Source organism: Cryphonectria parasitica, assembly GCF_011745365.1.
Source record: "Cryphonectria parasitica EP155 unplaced genomic scaffold M406scaffold_6, whole genome shotgun sequence".
In the NCBI taxonomy this organism is placed as follows: domain Eukaryota; kingdom Fungi; phylum Ascomycota; class Sordariomycetes; order Diaporthales; family Cryphonectriaceae; genus Cryphonectria; species Cryphonectria parasitica.
Window position 1 is genome coordinate 1,509,138 of NW_024468914.1, and position 17,314 is coordinate 1,526,451.

General features: G+C 53.0%; 5 protein-coding genes across 5 annotated transcripts; 2 read left to right on the forward strand and 3 right to left on the reverse strand.

The window, feature by feature from the left end:
- Positions 1-3,092: 3,092 nt before the first annotated feature.
- Positions 3,093-5,065, reverse strand: M406DRAFT_331976 (Prenylcysteine oxidase; the record flags this gene model as incomplete). The annotated part of the gene is made up of 2 exons (XM_040920688.1): positions 3,093-4,663; positions 4,936-5,065. The coding sequence occupies 2 exons, from the start codon at positions 5,063-5,065 to the stop codon at positions 3,093-3,095; spliced, it is 1,701 nt and encodes a 566-aa protein (XP_040774417.1).
- Positions 5,066-5,997: 932 nt separating this feature from the next.
- M406DRAFT_279569 (T-complex protein 1 subunit zeta) lies at positions 5,998-8,029 on the forward strand (the record flags this gene model as incomplete). Its single annotated transcript, XM_040918385.1, has 4 exons — positions 5,998-6,039; positions 6,128-6,222; positions 6,300-7,558; positions 7,637-8,029. 4 exons carry the CDS (start codon positions 5,998-6,000, stop codon positions 7,879-7,881), a joined length of 1,641 nt encoding a protein of 546 aa, XP_040774418.1. The 3' UTR covers positions 7,882-8,029.
- Positions 8,030-8,257: 228 nt separating this feature from the next.
- On the forward strand, positions 8,258-9,822 carry M406DRAFT_293149 (uncharacterized protein; the record flags this gene model as incomplete). The annotated part of the gene is made up of 2 exons (XM_040919070.1): positions 8,258-8,383; positions 8,467-9,822. 2 exons carry the CDS (start codon positions 8,258-8,260, stop codon positions 9,676-9,678), a joined length of 1,338 nt encoding a protein of 445 aa, XP_040774419.1. The 3' UTR covers positions 9,679-9,822.
- On the reverse strand, positions 9,794-12,322 carry M406DRAFT_99690 (family 20 glycosyltransferase). The gene is made up of 3 exons (XM_040926465.1): positions 11,561-12,322; positions 10,298-11,437; positions 9,794-10,262 (listed from the first exon to the last, which is right to left on the reverse strand). The coding sequence occupies exons 1-3, from the start codon at positions 11,862-11,864 to the stop codon at positions 10,246-10,248; spliced, it is 1,461 nt and encodes a 486-aa protein (XP_040774420.1). The 5' UTR covers positions 11,865-12,322; the 3' UTR covers positions 9,794-10,245.
- A 474-nt stretch (positions 12,323-12,796) lies between these two features.
- Positions 12,797-15,229, reverse strand: M406DRAFT_347157 (uncharacterized protein; the record flags this gene model as incomplete). Its single annotated transcript, XM_040922261.1, has 4 exons — positions 12,797-13,014; positions 13,070-13,642; positions 13,759-14,810; positions 15,210-15,229. The coding sequence occupies 4 exons, from the start codon at positions 15,227-15,229 to the stop codon at positions 12,941-12,943; spliced, it is 1,719 nt and encodes a 572-aa protein (XP_040774421.1). The 3' UTR covers positions 12,797-12,940.
- Positions 15,230-17,314: the final 2,085 nt, after the last annotated feature.

Sequence of the window (17,314 nt, forward strand, 5' to 3'; positions counted from 1 at the left end):
TGAGGGATGGGCTGCTCGTCGAATTCGAATTGCTCGAGGTCCTCGTTGGATGCGGTGGTAAAAGGCTTGCGGTACTTCCGCTCGTACTGGCACTGCTTGGCGACAAGCTCGAACTGCTCGATCTGGGCCGCAGAAACGGACGCGTCGCAAACGTACTCGAAGACGTCGCCAGCATCACCGCTCAAGTCCTTCCAGCACAGGACCTTGTCGGATGATCCCTCCCTGTTCTTGACGCGGAAGTGTAGGGCCTCGTCGAGTAGAAAGGTCTTCTCATCACGATCCGAGGCAAGGGCGTCGATCGCAGCGTCTTCCCCCTCCTCCTCGGCAAGTAGATCAGCCTCGCCCTCCTCGTAAACGCGCTGGACGACAAGCTGGTACTGAAAATCCTGAGCAGTTCTGCGAATGCGAGCGGCGGCGTCTTTGAAAATAAGTTCAGAGTAACCCTTGGGGGAGAGGGGGCGGACGAGGTAAAGTTGGCCTTGGGGCAGTTCGATCATGGACTCAGCGCCAGCCGCACCGAAGATGAGCTTGCTGACTGTGAAACAATTAGAGATCAGTAAAATTGGGCGAGGACAGAGAAGGAACAGACTGGCCCCCAGGTGAAAACTCGACTTGACTGACGGCCGACCCAAAAAAGAGAGGTCCTGCCCAGAGGGGAAAGCTGGGGGAGAGTGCGGGTTGCACCTGAAGTTGGCGGGGCAACGAAAGGCATTTGGAGTTTTGGCTTACCGTTTCGAAGAACAAACATTTTGAGCTATTAGCATGGACCAGAGACAGGAGAACAAAATAAAATGCGTCAAGATCTGAAAGGATGAGGAGGAGAGATGGGGAGACAGGGTATGGAAACCTGGTTGCTCCGTCCTGGGTCGAGGAGATGGGAAAGGGAAGAAATGGTGATGAGGGACAGTTGTAGCCCTGTACTGTCTCGTGAAAGGGAAAGTGACTGTCGACTGGCGTCATCAGATCATCTCTTAGGCTTTCTGGTTTTGGGGTGGGACACGCCGCAATCTGTGCTTGCCACAAACCCCCACATGACGCATGGGCCAGGCTGCAGGCCTCCCCCTAAGCTTGTTGTGGCTTAGTAACAGAAAGAACCGCCAGGGATCAGCCCAGGTCATGGCATTATCACCAAGCGCTCCAGACAGTAAGCCTCAGTAAGTATTCAGTGATTTTCCCTCTTGTTTGCTTCGCAGAAATTGTCTCTGTATGGCCCTTTACGCACATGAAGTAGTCCTTTGTGAATTTCTGTGTCAGGGACTTTCCTCTACCATGCAGCTTCCTCAACTGAACAATCAAACGAAGCGTGACCAAGACAGACTTGTTCATTGTCACGTCTTAATTACCTCGCCTCCCCAAAGCACTTTTTGTTATTTTTCTTTTCACCTTTCCCTCAACTTTCAACTTTTCCTCTTCACAATATTGTCATTTATCCTCCTCAATACATCCTAGCCCAAATCTTCTTCTGAGGACTTCTAGGCCCTTATGAGCAAAACAGCCTGCGGATCACTCGGAACAGCTTCAGCCTCAATAGAAGAAAGCACACAGGCATGACAGCTGATCAGGTGTACTCAGGAAGGGTTAAGTTGTTACATTAGAGACCTGCTACAGCACTTCTTTGGAAATACAGAGACCAAGTTCCTGGTCACATGTTCATACCGCAAGTGTTGCAACTCGCTGGATGCAGGCATACGGTGCAGCAGCGCAAGCAATGTTTGCTCCTGCAAATGGTTCACGGGTATTTCTGTGTCTGGGTGGCCTGATTTATACAACTACATGGATAATCTTGGTCCAGCATACTTGACTAATAAAAGCTCGATATTCGAAGCGAAGAGAATTCTTTGTGTATCTCTATTAACAATGACAAACAATCTTTTATTAGTCAAGTCTCTGTCTGACTGTTTGAACCCCAATACTAAGAGTTTGTCATACTGCATGGTTCGCCATTCCCATTCTTACACAACTCAATTGTAAGAGTGAAATTCTTAGCCTGACATAGGTCTGTGGGTTGAGGTTCTGATTTGCGCAACGTAACGCTGCTGCAACACTTCCGACTGTATCACCATTATGGTGTATAGGATCTGAAAGCACTGTCGTCTTTAAGTCTCCTTTAGAGATTGTCGTGCTGTTTGGCTGCTTGTATTATATTGAAACAGTCCATTGCAGGTAATCACTTCCATGATAAACATTGTTTGGTTGTGAGGACGGGATGCACCGAATTTCTTCTTGTTATTTGAAAACGTAGCCCTCGCCGACCGTCCGCGATATTGCTCAGTTTTCTATCGTTCCCTTAGACTGAACGCTTACATCAACGCTACTAACTGAGCAGGAAACACACTTACTTTATCACTCGGCTACACTTTGATGTGGATAAGATGGGTTGCTTCCAGTCCACCCAGAAGCGCAAGCAACAAATCGCTGTTCCTCTCCGAAGTACAACGAAGAAGCAGGGGAATAGGAAACGGTTCGACAGCAACATTTTGATCACGGTCGAGCATCCCTCTGAGGCCACGTTGCCCAGGTCACCTGGTCACGAGACACATGTTCTCGCCTGGCAGGGCCCACCTGATCCAGAGGAGTTTGCCATACAGCTTGGCCGGGCACCGAAGATGGGAGGTGCAGGATGCAGTGAGAGCCGTCCATGAGGCAGAGGGCGCCCGCCCACATGGGGTGGTGGGCTGAGTTTTTTTCCTGTTTTGGTTTGCTCCAGGGTGAAACTGGTCTCGCCGAGAGATACAATCCATCTTTAATGGGGATTAAAGAGAGCGAATATGTGTTATTTTTGTTTCTAACCATATCAAGATGTAAAACTATGACCTTGAGCTGAATTCGATGACTGATGACTGATGATACGATGCACAAAATATACAACAGTAAACCAAAGTCGTATTCCCGTGTTTCATCGCCTGCGGCTTGTAATGCACATTATTTGAGGTTTGCTTGCGAGCTGGTCAAGCTCGACATGCACTGACTGGAGTCACATCACCGCCGACATATGAGTTTTCGAAGAATGGTAATACCATCTTCGCAGTCTTTCGATGCTGCGGACTCGCACATAAGGGCAACACCTGCCTGGCCCACGTTGCTGGTGCTGCTTAAAGCTCATCGATCTTGGCCTGTGAGCCGGCAGGTTCTTCGTCCTTGACAACTTCCTCATCGTTCATCATGCTCTCCTCCACCTCTCCGGTATCCAGGGGGTTTCCCGTGCTAAGGCCGAGTATATCATCGACAATCAAGCGCGCGACATTCTTGCCCATCAGCGCATTCGTCTCCATGGTGGAGATGAAGCTGTCCATGCCTGAGGTGTAGTAAACACCATTGCCTAGGATGGGGTCCTGGAATGTCACTCGGGGAAGGGCCTTGGGATAGGAATAAAACACGTGAGGATAGTACCACGAGACCGGCTCAACAATCGTCTCTTCATCCCCTTCTTGGGCTGGTATGGTGCCGGCAAAAGTCCTGGGAACATCGACACCGAGGAGGGAGGAGAGGAACTCGGGTGTGACCTCCATGGGCGAAAAGATCTTGTACAACACCTCCTCCTTGCCGCTCTTCGGGTTGGTGATGGTGCGCAGGGTGCTCACGGAGAAGAAACCTGTCTTGCCAGCACCTTCTAGCCCGGACGAGCCATCTGCGGTTGGGGCATAGGTGGTCAGCACGGTGGTTGGCACTTTGGCACCGGGTTGCAAGCCCAGGAATGCCGGACTGATGGCGAACGGCGAGGCAAAAAGCGTGACGTGCAGCTTCACGTAGGGAACCTTGTCGATAGTGGTCTGCAAGACCTCGGAAGGAGCATCGATGTTGGTGAACTGATAAGGGGCGGCGATGATAACATTGTCAAAGGCTACGCCCGCTGGGACCTCGGCCGTGTTGCCGACAGATTTGGTGTTGATGAGGTATTTCGGATGGGCAGCACCGGTCTTCGTGCCCAGAGCGATAGAAGACACTGATGTGTTGAGAGCAATCTGCGCACCACTCGCGGCGACCATGTGGTCAAAAATCCGCCAGTTCCCGCCCAGCACGGCCTTTGCGCCCTCAGGAGCCATCGAGACCATCGTGTCAAGGCCGTGAATGGCATCTAGGTTCGAAGCATAGTTGACTCTTGTTGCAGCCTGAACGATGTCTTTTGCAAATGCGGACGAGATGCCGTTGTCCTCCAGGAACTGCTGGCCCGTGACACCCGTCACCTTGGCCAGGTCGAGCTCGAATGCGCGTGTGCTAAGAGACCTGAAGGGGAAGTAGGGCTCTTCGTAGAGCTTGAGAAAAGTAGCGACGGTGTTCTGCATCAGCTTCTGGGCGTAGTACGGCGCGAGGCGATACTTCCAGACAAGCTTAGCCATATCCCACCACCACGAGGAGGCGGCGGACGTCTCGAAGACAAATTCGTCGCCATCCCAGATGGCGGTGAGGCGGTCTGCGCTGGTGTAAGGATCTCTGAGCTCGAGTCCAAACAGCTGCGACGCGTTCCAGAGGATCTGGTTTGCCTCAACAAAAATGGAGGCGCCGAGTTCGACGGGCTCGGAGGCGTTGCCATAGGCATCGACGGTGAGTGAGCGGCCGCCAATGTGGCCTGTCTTTTCGAATAGAGTGATATTCACGTCGACACCCTCTGCGGCAGCATACCTGGATAGGTGGAAAGCCGCAGATGAGCCAGCTGCGCCGGCGCCTATTCTTTAACGTCAGCGGCGGCCGGATAAGACGGAAAAGAATGAAAGAAACAGACGGGCAAGAGGACATGAGCTACAGGACCCTGGAAAATGGTGACAATATGATAGATACAAGTAGACGAGAGAAACCCAAGCATAGGAGTGGCTTATAACAAAAAGGAGCCAGCGCATCATCCTCTAGAACCTGGCCGAGCTGACCCTACAGGGTCTGCCCACAGCATATACATATGTATGAAAGCATGATCTGATGAAGAAAGACGAGAGTGCTCACCTATAATAGCCACCTGTCGAATACTGCTGGGAGCATCTTCCAGCACTGTCTGAGATGAAGCACCATCTTGAGCGCCTGGAGAGGCCAGCAGGCCTGGGATGGCGGCCTTGATGCTGTCAAGCCACCTCATCGTTCGGACACAGTGTTCTGGGATGCGATTGGAAAGACAGGAATGGGGACGATGTTTGGCGGTGAGATAGTCCTGCTATATAGACGCAGGACTTGTGGTGCAGCAAAAGAATAAGAACAACAATGAATCCGAGACACAATATCAACGATCCCCCGAAAGACACTCGGATATAATACTACTACAACAACGGCAGACCCTCCCCTAAAACGATGCAGAGAAGTCCTCAGGACGAGTGAAGATGCAAGGTGGCATGACACGAAGTCTGGTGCTGATTTGTTCGGTGTGAGAAGAAAGAGGGAATGAGAGAAGAATCTCCTGAAATTGCAGACAGACTGGGCTGTTCAAGCTGGCCTGACGATGTCGCAACCAAGGGTGCGCGTCGCATGCGTGGGACCCTGGATCTGGGATATGCAGGCATTCAGGATGACAAGTACTTATTGATGTGTGTCTAGGACAGCGTGTCCAAGAGTATATGTTATCAGGCAGTCCACCGCCCGTTGCCCTGTTGCCGTCTTTGGCTGTTTGCTCCAGGGCCCCGAACCGCCTAAAAGGGGTCTAAGCTTCCCCCTGTGCTGCCCCCTGTGCAGAACATCCGTAACCCTGACACCTCTGATAAACTTAACCCTTTGGCTTGCAAAGCTAGTGGAACTTGTGCCCCTCCATGGGCCCCTCCCTCCACCCCACGGATACTGCCCCCCCTGGTCGCGACACGATTAGCAGCCAGCTGGGTTAGCCTGCCGGCAGAGCATCCCAAAATTTCTAAGGATATCGCGAGGAGGGAACAAGCTTCAGGCACGTCCCTCCATAGACACGTCCACCTCACCTCCCACACAGCCATACGAGGACACCTTACACCACCCCTTGACCTCATCCGACACTCGCAAGGTCATTTCGTCCTCTCTTTTGAATAACCCTGACAGTACTGAGATAAGATGTCTGCGGCACAGCTTCTCAACCCCAAGGCCGAGTCAAGGGTACGACCTCACCACCGTGCTGCGGCTTGCCCCTCCTCAAAACCAGGCCTGAAAGTTGTACACGAGCTGACTGGTAATGTGATGATAGCGGCGGGGCGAGGCTCTCAAGGTTAATATCAGCGCTGGTGAGGGTCTTCAGGATGTCCTGAAGTCCAACCTGGGACCTTTGGGCACGATAAAGATGTACGGTTCCCATTCCCCCACCTTTTTGAAGCTATTAGAGCAAAGGCTGACGTCTCTTGCCTTGTCTTGTTTGACAGGCTCGTCGATGGCGCAGGCCAGATCAAGCTCACCAAGGATGGCAACGTTCTCCTCCGCGAGATGCAGATACAGAACCCCACCGCCGTCATGATCGCCCGCGCCGCCACAGCCCAGGACGATATCTGCGGCGACGGCACCACCTCCGTCGTGCTTCTCGTCGGAGAGCTCCTGAAGCAGGCCGACCGTTACATCAGCGAGGGTCTTCACCCCCGCATCGTCACCGACGGCTTCGAGATTGCCAAGAACGAGGCCCTCAAGTTCCTCGACTCGTTCAAGCTGTCGAAAGAGGTGGACCGCGAGCTGTTGCTGAATGTTGCTCGGACGTCCCTCGCGACCAAGCTGAACGCCACCCTGGCGAACATGCTGACCCCCGATATCGTCGACGCCGTGCTGGCCATTTATCAGGCACCTGCGAAACCCGACCTGCACATGGTGGAGATCATGAAGATGCAGCACCGCACTGCCTCCGACACACAGCTGATCAAGGGCCTGGCGCTGGACCACGGTGCGAGGCACCCTGACATGCCCAAGAGGGTGGAGAATGCCTACATCCTCACACTGAACGTCAGCCTGGAGTACGAGAAGAGCGAGATCAACTCGGGCTTCTTCTACTCCTCTGCCGACCAGCGCGAGAAGCTGGTCGAGAGCGAGCGCCGCTTCGTGGACTCCAAGCTGAAGAAGATTGTCGAGCTCAAAAAGGAGGTCTGCGGTAATGACCCCAAAAAGAACTTTGTCATCATCAACCAGAAGGGCATCGACCCGCTGTCGCTCGACGTCTTGGCCAAGAACGGCATCCTCGCGCTGCGCCGGGCAAAGCGGAGAAACATGGAGCGACTACAGCTTATCTGCGGCGGCATCGCACAGAACAGTGTCGATGACCTGTCACCGGACGTGCTGGGATGGGCAGGGCTGGTGTACGAACAGACCCTGGGCGAGGAGAAGTACACCTTCATCGAGGAAGTCAAGGAGCCCAAGTCGGTCACCTTGCTGATCAAGGGCCCCAATGCACACACCATCACGCAGGTTACAGACGCCGTGAGGGATGGTCTTCGAAGCGTGTACAACATGATTGTGGACAAGAGCGTGGTGCCCGGTGGTGGCGCATTCCAGGTCGCGTGTGCCGCCCACCTGAAGAGCGATGCATTTGCGAAGACAGTCAAGGGCAAGGCGAAGTGGGGTGTGGAGGCATTTGCCGATGCCCTGCTGGTCATTCCCAAGACGTTGGCAGCAAATGCCGGGCATGACATTCAAGATGCACGTAAGTATACCTCCACCATTCCTTTTCATACAGGGCTGCCTAACATCAACCTCACACTTACTGATCCGTGTTCCACAGTGGCTGCCCTTCAAGACGAGCACGCTGAGGGTGCCGTCGTCGGTTTGGACCTGTCTACTGGCGAGCCCATGGATCCTACTCTGGAGGGTGTCTACGATTCCTTCCGTGTCCTGCGGAACTGTATCGCATCCAGCTCAGGGATCGCATCCAACCTGCTGTTGTGCGATGAGCTGCTCAAGGCCAGACAGATGGGACGGCAAGGCGGCCCTGGGCCGGGCATGGACGGGCCGGATGATGGGATGTAAAGGCATGGATTCACGATAGGCATGTGTGTACATCAAAGAGACAAGATACCACTGTAGAGGCATGGCGTTCATATCAAATGTCCATAACATGAAGAAAAAAAATGGGTCGGGGTGGTATATTGTCTAGAGAACCAACGTTTTACAGAGTACAGAGAAGATCGACTTGGCTCGTGCCATGCCCATGACCAGATGCTTATCAGTGATATGTAAGGATATATGCCCCACTTAAAAGTTGAACCTCGCAGTGCGTCAAAACTCCAACCAAGACAACTTAAATTTCGCCCACCTCCCCCCCCCTCCCCAACATCACAGCTTCAGCGTATCTCTGACAGGGCCAAATATTCCCCGCACACACTGTTGGGCTTCCTGAAACAAGATGGCGCCCTACGATAGTGACGACTCGCTGGACGACGATCAAGATTACACCGAGACGGATGTCCTGTTGGGCTACGCATCCAAAGACGCCAATGGCGAGACGATAAGTCGACTTGGCGGACGACCAGTATGATGTCTCTTGTTCTTTCCTTAGCCAATGCATCTACACGTATAGATTGACTGACGAGTTCTTTTGTCTCTCTCACACAGGAATGGCTCACCTCCCAAGCCCCATCCTACACGCACGCCAAGTGCAAGATCTGCTCTTCTCCCCTTGTCCAGCTGCTTCAGCTCAACGGCGAGCTACCCGACCGTTTCCCAGGCCACGAGAGGCGGCTCTATGTCTTCAGTTGCCGCAAAAAGACATGTAGGCGCAAGGAGGGCAGTGTCCGCGTGCTGAGGGCAACGCGCATCTCCGCAGATGCGGCTGCTAAGACGAGAGAGAGGCGGGAGCGTGAGGAGAGAGACAGGGCTGAGAAGGAGAGGAAGGAGGCGGAGAGAAAAGAGAAGGAGAAAGGTTTAGGCGAAGCTCTGTTTGGTGTGCAGAAAGGCGCCTTTGGTGGCTCTGCTGGACAGGCGAACCCTTTTGCGACAGGCGGCAGCACCCCGGGAGGGGGCGGCGCAGCGGCGAACCCCTTTGCAAAGCCGGCTGTGGGCGCTGTAACGAACCCATTTAGCGCAGGCAGCTCATCAGCCCCGTCAGAAAAAGAGAGGCAGCCAAAGCCGGCCGAAGATGCAGCAGCGGACCTCCCTCACACGTTTGCAAAGGCTGTTTCCCTGAACAATCCACAAGCAAAACCAGCTGGGCCCCCTCCCCCTCCCGAGCCATGGCCACCAGAGTCCGACCTCCCGGCTCCCTATGCAGTCAGCTACCTGGCTGAAGCGGATTATGAAACCCTCGACCCGCTCCCGCTACCGGCACAGAACATCTCCACGACCAGCATGGACATCGACGACGGCACCGCTGGCTCGGGCTCCGGTGGCGGCGGCGGCGGCAAGGAGGATAAAGACGTCTTCGAGTCATCCATAGACAGCACGTTCCAGAAGTTCGCCGACCGCCTTGCCCAGAACCCCGACCAGTGCATCCGATACGAGTTCGGTGGCGCCCCGCTGCTCTACTCCAAGAACGACGCAGTGGGCAAGAAGCTCCACGACGTCCCCGCCTCTGGCACCGGTCGCGTCCTCCCGCGATGTGGACAGTGTGGGGCAGAGCGGGTGTTTGAAGTGCAGATGACGCCGCAGGCTATTGCTGAGCTGGAGAGCGAAGAGGAGGCCGGCGTTCTGGACGGGATGGACTGGGGTACGGTGATTGTTGCTGTCTGTGAGAAGGACTGCATCCCGAGACACGTCGAGGAGGGCGAGGCTGGATATGTGGAGGAGTGGGTAGGCGTGCAATGGGAGGAGTTGACTGCACGGAGGTGATCATGACTCTGCTTCAAAGGCGATAGTTAGTTTGGAGGATGGAATGGCGTGAGTCCAGCAGGGGAACTGTCCCTTCACGCTTCAATGGGGAAAATCATGTATAGAGTGCAGCATTGCGCAAACAAGAATGGAGTTGCGATTCAAGGAGTAAGTGGGGAGATACCCTGTTCCCAAAACTAGGACTACGGACGTATATACATTCTGGGGGAGGAAGAGGGAGAAAAAAGATGTTTACTTGTCCAACTCCAATGCTACAGAAACCCTAAGACGTAAGAAATGCTTGTCTATACCATACCCTTCATGCCAACCCGTCCGATACCCAGGTCGCCTTCTTCAGGATTGACCGACCATCCACACAGCCACGGCCTCGGCTGTCAGATGCCTCCGCTAAACAACTTCGCCATAAGTCTATTCGCGGCCATGCACAATCCGCTCTATCCCCGTCCACCCAAAGAACGCCCCTCTATTTATGTGGCAGCGCTCCCCTCAGCCTTTCCGGCCTCGTCATCCAGCTTGGTCTCTTGCCCCGTCACAGCATCTACAGCGCTCTTGATAGCACCGCCGACCTTATCCTTGAGTGGAATCTTTGGAGGGCCGTTGCCGATCCCGTTCCCGGCACCCGCGTTGGCATCGAGCCTCTTCATTTCAGTGACGAACTGCTTGCCCCACCATGCGCTCGTGTACTTGAATACATACTTCTCGAGCTTTTTGTAGTTTGCCTCACGCTGCTCTGCGCTCATGGTGACGGCCTCGTGGATGGCATTGGCCATGTCCTCCGTGTTCCACGGGTTAACAATCAGACTGCCCGAAAGCGACTGGGCAGCACCGGTGAACTCAGACAGGACTAGTGAGCCGTGGCGCTCGCGCTGCGTGGCAATGTATTCGTACGAGACGAGGTTCATGCCATCGCGTGTGGAGGTGACGAAGCACACGTCGCTGACGGCGTAGAGTGCAGTCAGCTCATCGAAGCTGACGGACTGGTGCAGGAAGTGAATGGGCATGAACTCGATGGTGCCGAAACGACCGTTGATCCGGCCGACCAGCTCGTTGACCACAGCTCGGAGGTTCTGGTACTCCTCGACATCCTGCCTAGAGGGCACGGCCACCTGGACCAACACGATCTTGCCGATCCACTCGGGATGCTCGGTCAGGAAGACCTCGAGCGCGTGCAACTTCTGCGGCACGCCTTTGATGTAGTCAAGCCGGTCAACGCCAACAATAAGCTTAACGCCTTCAAACTTGCGGGACAGGGCGGCGATGCGCTCCTGCACCTTGGGCTGCTTGAGGCCCTCAACAAACTTCTCGGGGTCGATGCCGATGGGGAACGCGCCCACGGTGACGAACTTGCCGTTGAACTCGACGCCGTTGGGGGTGGTGGGCGTGGAGAGGATGCGGCTGCAGGAGGAGAGGAAGTGTCGGGCATAATCGTAGGTGTGAAAGCCGATCAGGTCGCAGTGGAGAACACCATAGAGGAGGGCCTCGCGGATGGGGACAATCCTGTAAACCTCGGAGGAGGGAAAGGGAGTGTGTAGGAAGAAACCGATCTTGACATTCTTCTTGGACTCGCCGATCAGCTCGCGCAGCATCTGGGGGAGTAGCATGAGGTGGTAATCATGGACCCAGATCATGTCGCCGTCCTGCACATCTGCAGCAACAGTCTTGGCGAAGAGCTGGTTGACCTCGTGGTAGGCAGCCCATGCAGACTCGTCGAAGGTGATCTCGCCGGGGTGATAGTGGAAGAGAGGCCAAAGGATCTCATCTGGAGGAAAACAGCGGTTAGATTGAGGAAAGGGCGTCTCTTAACGTGGCTGCGAGAATACCAGGGGAAAAGGGCGGGGAGAGCCCAAGGAATGAAGGAGAGAATAGAAATAGTTAGACGTACTGGAGAAGCCATTGTAGTGCTTGTCTGCGAGGTCATCGTCGACAAAGACCGGATGGGCATCGCACTCCTTCTTGAGCCTCTCCCTCATAAGGTCAACCTCTGCTTCTGGAACCTGCAACCCAGGCCATCCGTACCACTCGTAGGTCATCGTCTTGGACAGGCCACTCAGGCCTGTGACCAGACCACCCGAGGACATTGAGAAGTTGTACTGGCCATCGTCAGTGCGCTTGATGGTCAAAGGGAGGCGGTTGGATATGATGAGCAGACGGCTGCCATCATTGACGTTGGTCTCCTCGCCTGCCATCTCGAGAGACACGGTTTGAAGTAGGGTGTGGGTATTGTTTGATGGTAGCGAGCAGGGTGGTGGAAGTGCTAGGAGGATACAAAGGGCGGATCGTCGCTGTTGTAGGTCAAAAAGAATATTGGAACCCTCTCAATGCTCAACAGCCACAAGGAGCCGGTCGCTCTTCGTCGATGAGAGTGCTTGGCGTTCGTCAAGAAGCTGTATACAAGTACTTCGTAGGTAATACGAAGGAATAAGGATTCGATGCGATGGAGAGAGCAGGGCAGCAAGTCTTGATTCCGGGCTGGTGTCGGGGGCAGGCAGGCTGGGCCGGTGGGGTTTGGCGGGGTATCCTGGGTCTATTCTCAATGGATTTATTTTGTGGGGTGATTTCTGGTAAATGGTGTCCAATGAGCGGTCGTAAATGCAGGAGCAGAGGTCAAGGTGTCAGTCCAAGTGGTGGCTTTACACTGTGTTGTTGTTGGCGATGTAATTGCATGGCAGAAAATCAGCCAACAAAATTGCCAGAGCAGTGAGAAGATGTGTGGGTTGAGAGAGCTTTCCCTTAGTTGCCCTGCAACGACGTAATTTTGGCGGAATGCCGACAGGGATTAATTCACGCTAACCTCCTGACGCGTCTGGCCCACACCCCTGGGGGCGTGTGCATACTATAGAGACCTTGGTTACACGTACAAAGCAAACTGAGGAGAATTCGATATATTTCAGACTCATCATCTACATTTTCAACCGAGTCAGATGAAGGAAACCCCAGATGGCGAAATTATTATGTGGCACATATTTTCCGCATAATTGGAACTATCATACTGGAGCAGAGCCCTGTGAAAGTTCTCTCGATGAATGAGAATTTGCTCAGGTGCGCTGCTCAATTTTCCAGGTCAGCACAAGACGCATGGTATATCCAAAGATCCTAGAGTGATATGGTCGCTGAGTTTCCTTTGAGGCCTAGTGCGCAAGCCATGTATTTATTTTAGGCTATAGCGGACTATATCAAGGTGACACAGAGATGTCATCTAGCAATTACAACATTGTAATTGCAGACAGAAACCAGACACTTAATCATATCTAGCTACTGCACATTAGGCATTAAGATTCAACGGTGAGGTGCATGTGAAAGAGTTTAGCTGAGGATTTTCAAACGCCTCGATCATGCCTGTTCAGAGCGGTCAGCAGATGTATTCATTGTGCAACGGGGAATATAGACCTACCTTCAATCGCAGCGTAGAGACCAAGACCAGCTGTGGCCCAAGCCCCACACGCATAGAGAAGATGCAGAATGTTGAGCCACCACCTCCCACGAAAAAATCCTCGTACCCAGCGTTTCAGGCCCTTGTCCTTGCGGATGACTGCTCCTGTCACAGGATCAAAGCCCTCGCCTTCGACGATGGCATTCAATTGGATATCGTAAGCCAAAGCTAGCATGGGCGGAAAGCAGTACGTGAACTCCAACAGTGTAGCCGACGAGATCACGGATACGAAGCCAAAGTAGTCCGGGATGGCTGCCGCAATGATGTACGCGATGGACCACCAGATAGGAACAATGATGGCCCAAAGGATCTTGCCGGATTTGGTCGTGAGAGGAGGAGCCGAGAACAAGTCCATCAAGACATTATTATAAAAGACCTTTATGCCGATGTTTCCATACAGCGCGGCGGCAATAAGGCCGCTGATGAATGCAAGCATATTGCCGGCAGTCTGAAAGCCGTACGCAGATACGCCTTGATAGGAGATCTGATATGCATACTGTCCCTGGAAGTAGTAGACATAGCAACCGTATATCACTGTCGGGTGGTCAGGAGTCTTTCATTCTGTGCTTGAACCAGTAATAGTAATACCAGTTGCCAATTTGAAGAAAGAAAAGAAAAAGCAAGGGCGGAGCAGGACATGCAATACTCACTATAGACACTGTAAATGAAGAATTGAGCTCCCCACATGGCCTTCAAAAAGTCATAGGGTCGACGCATCTCAGCCATGAATTCGATGAACAGCTGAGCACCACCGTACGCAAGAACACCGGACATGAGGCCGTTTAGAGACCCAGTCAGGCTGCTGGGATCTGGCAGGTAGTTGTAGTGTTTGACAGGAGGATAAATGCCGTTTGCATCGGGTGTGATGGAGTCTGGGTCGACGAGAGCCCCTGCTGAGCCCAGAACAGAGATGGCAAAGTTAGGCGGGCTGTGAGCCATGATGCCCATGGTGATGAAGATGACCAGGAGGTTCAGCCAGATTGCCAGATTAGCAATGAGTCCAAATCGGCGGAGCGTGCGAACCTGACCCAGGGCAAAGCCAGCGGCAACAAAGATGATGGGACAGACCGCATAGCAGATGCGGAACTTGGACACTTGAGACAACGCCTGGCCGTTTTGTATGGTTACCTGCCCGAGGATAAGAAGCAAGGCCAATGCTTGAAGGACGTTGAGGATGTGTCGTGCCCACCCGCCGTAAAGGCGGAAACCAAGATCACCAAAGTTTCTTAACGGGAATTGATAGGAGTCGAGGCCCAGGAAGATGTGCCAGAGCAGGTAGCCACCGTAGCCAGCCATGAAGCCAAAGACGCTGTACAGAATGATGCCCGGCATCCAGCCAAGAGCGCCCATGGCGAAACCAACACCATACGGCCCCAGGATGTCAGTTGTGATGAGATAGAAACAGGCGCCGGCGGACGCTGTACGAAACGCTCGCGAGGCATTTGACCACTCCTCATCGGTGATCTCCAGGCGGTTGGCGCGATTGGCAAAATTCAGATTGCTGGACGTTATGTCGCCGGTCTCTGCCTCCTGCCCCTCTGTCTTGGGCTTCGCGCGCAGGATGATCTCTCGCCAGTTGGTCTTGGGTCTGGGTTCGTTTCTCTCCAGCTCCCGTGTCTGAAGCGCATAGTAGTGATACTCCTCGAAAGTGACGTCCGGGTCGTGTAGCTTCCGCGCCTGGGGTCTGATGTATCCAGTATCGCTGGATAAGACCACATCCCCGGCCTGTGGTGGCCCGCCCGAAGGCGGGGAGGTCGACACTCCCTTCTCATCTTCTGATTGCATTCTCACTTGTCAGCGCTTTTTCGACTATGAACAAAGGAGTACTGTGGACAGTACTGTGGTGCGTGCGTTTCCCTGATTAATATCTGGCATAAGAGGATCTAAGTAGTCTTTTGGAAAACTGCAACATCGCAAGCTGCTCGGGTATGTCGGCATGGAGACTGGTCACGAGCTGCCTGTTTTCGAATAGCGCTGACAACAGACCATTCACAAAGGGACAAACTACTACATTGAGGCGCTTACAGGTGCGGAGTACTACAATTATGCATAGATTGCCCCTGCGTCACTAATCTGCTAGGCAAGTGCCTCTGCGATACACATTGACCAGACAGCATCCATGATGGAGAGTGGCTAGGCAGCAACAAATTGCACAGCTTGCCAATTGAACCTGAAGCTCAAGCTTGCATCTTGTAGCGCAACGGCTCAGGGGTGGTAATACATGAGAGCAACTCAACAATCAAGTGATAATCCAAGCTACTTCTCAAGACAATCTCCACACGGCCACAGCCAGATAACAAATCTACCCGAACCTCCGCTGCTTACAACCATGGTCAGCGCACGTTTGGACTGGTCAGGACAACACCGCCTGCGGCTTGCACCCACTTGAGGCCCAAGCTTCCAAGATTGTTACGTAGTATTGATGAACACAGTCTGACACGCAGCTTCTTCCACCTTTTCTTTGTTCAGTGTATATATCATGAAAGGCTGACTGTGTCGAGGATGCGACATAGAAGAGGGTTTTGACGGGGCTATGGCTACCAGGCACGCACAGGATTAGTGAACCATCAAGCCTCGCACACATGTCTACACGTCTTAGCCCCCTCCCAAATCTTTCCACCATTCAATCACGGATTTTCACTTGTCTCTTCCCCTCAAAGCCCCTTAGTTGCTAGTCCCAACCCAAATGAACATGAAAATTTCACCGATACAATGAATCAGTCCTTCATCTACACTTCACTATCAACTGCAACCTGCATTCAGCTGCTGAAGATCAACACACTACATGAAATCGTCATCACTGCCGATTCCAGCAGCTAACATACGCATGGGCTTCACCATATTCCTGAACAGGAACGATCCTGGGAACCCGACAAGATGGCTCGAAACCGCGACCCACATCCTCAATGATGCGAGCAATCATTTTGTGGGGTCTGCTTCGTAACTCACACCTGGGTCGATGCCCTGTGTATTAACCAGCAAAACTTAGCGGAGCGAGCATTATGAGCTCGGCTGATGAGCAGGATTTATGATAACTGCGACGGGTTATCATATGACTCGGATCAGAGGACTGTAATACGGCTGGTGTATTTGAGTTGATTCAAGCAATGGCGAAACCAGACAACGACGATTGGAGAGGAGCTGTGGACGACCTGGCCTCGGGAAGGCTACATGGTGGATTTTGGGCTCAAACCTGGGAACATGATGCGGCATCATTCGACAAACTTTTCGACCTAAGCTAGTTTCATCGCCTTTGGGTAGTCCGAAAATGTGTCCTCCCCTCCCGGGCAATTAATTCAGTGTGGAAAGTGTTCGCCGGACGCACCATCACATTTGTTCCGCTGTACAACACTTATCCTTCGCAGGCTCACTATGACGGCCCCGCTTTGAGTCTTGTTAAATGATATCGAAATCCATGTACTGCGATGTCAGCGGAGGCAAGATCCGTCGCTAGGAAACTTGACTCCAGCAGGCTCAAGATCTTGAGGGACGATAACATGTCATATAAGAGTTTCGAAAGCCACTGGCAACGCGCACTTGGCACCAAATTATCGCCGTTTCCTCTTCAAGGTAGAATGTGTTACGATCCTCGAGGCTACATGAACGAAGGACGCGGTATTTCGTCTGATTCTCTGTATACTTTAGTGAACTATATTCGGCGAATAGCGGACGTCTTTCGATATGGTCTACTCACCCGAGGTCCTCTATTGGTTGCCAAAGAATACAATCAGACGCAAATCTTCCGTCATGTGTCACAGAATTAGTGATCCCGATGAGTATGCCTCCGTTTTGCCGCGGTACAGCCATGGAGGATCAAAGGAAGAAATACATGTCAAGTATACAACGAGACACAGGATGGGCTCGCTTTTGTTAAAGGGGTGCCCATTCTAGGTGGCCAGGCTTATACAAAGGCGAGCTTTCGCAGGCTGCTCGTCAGCTCCATGACCTCGAGCACAACCCACGTGCCATTAGTACCTAGATAGCTTCAGTATCTAAGGACTGCACGAAATTCTGAATATTGTTAGAGGGCTATATAATCTTGGGTTTCAAAAAAGAAGCCCAGGAATTTGCAAATTACTACATGTATTCTCCTGAGAAGCAAGTTTAATTATCCATAAATCATAAATGATGTGTTACTTGCATGGGGGCGCGGAGACCAACGGCGACAGCAAGCCTGCAGCTGCTTGAGGCCTCTGCGGTCGTCTT

Coding starts and splice junctions, on each gene's coding strand:
- M406DRAFT_99690 (XM_040926465.1), bottom strand. CDS start 11,864: ATGGCAGGCGAGGAGACCAACGTCAATGATGGCAGCCGTCTGCTCATC. Junction 11,438..11,560: donor GCACTACAATGGCTTCTCCA/GTACGTCTAACT, acceptor GTTTTCCTCCAG/ATGAGATCCTTTGGCCTCTC.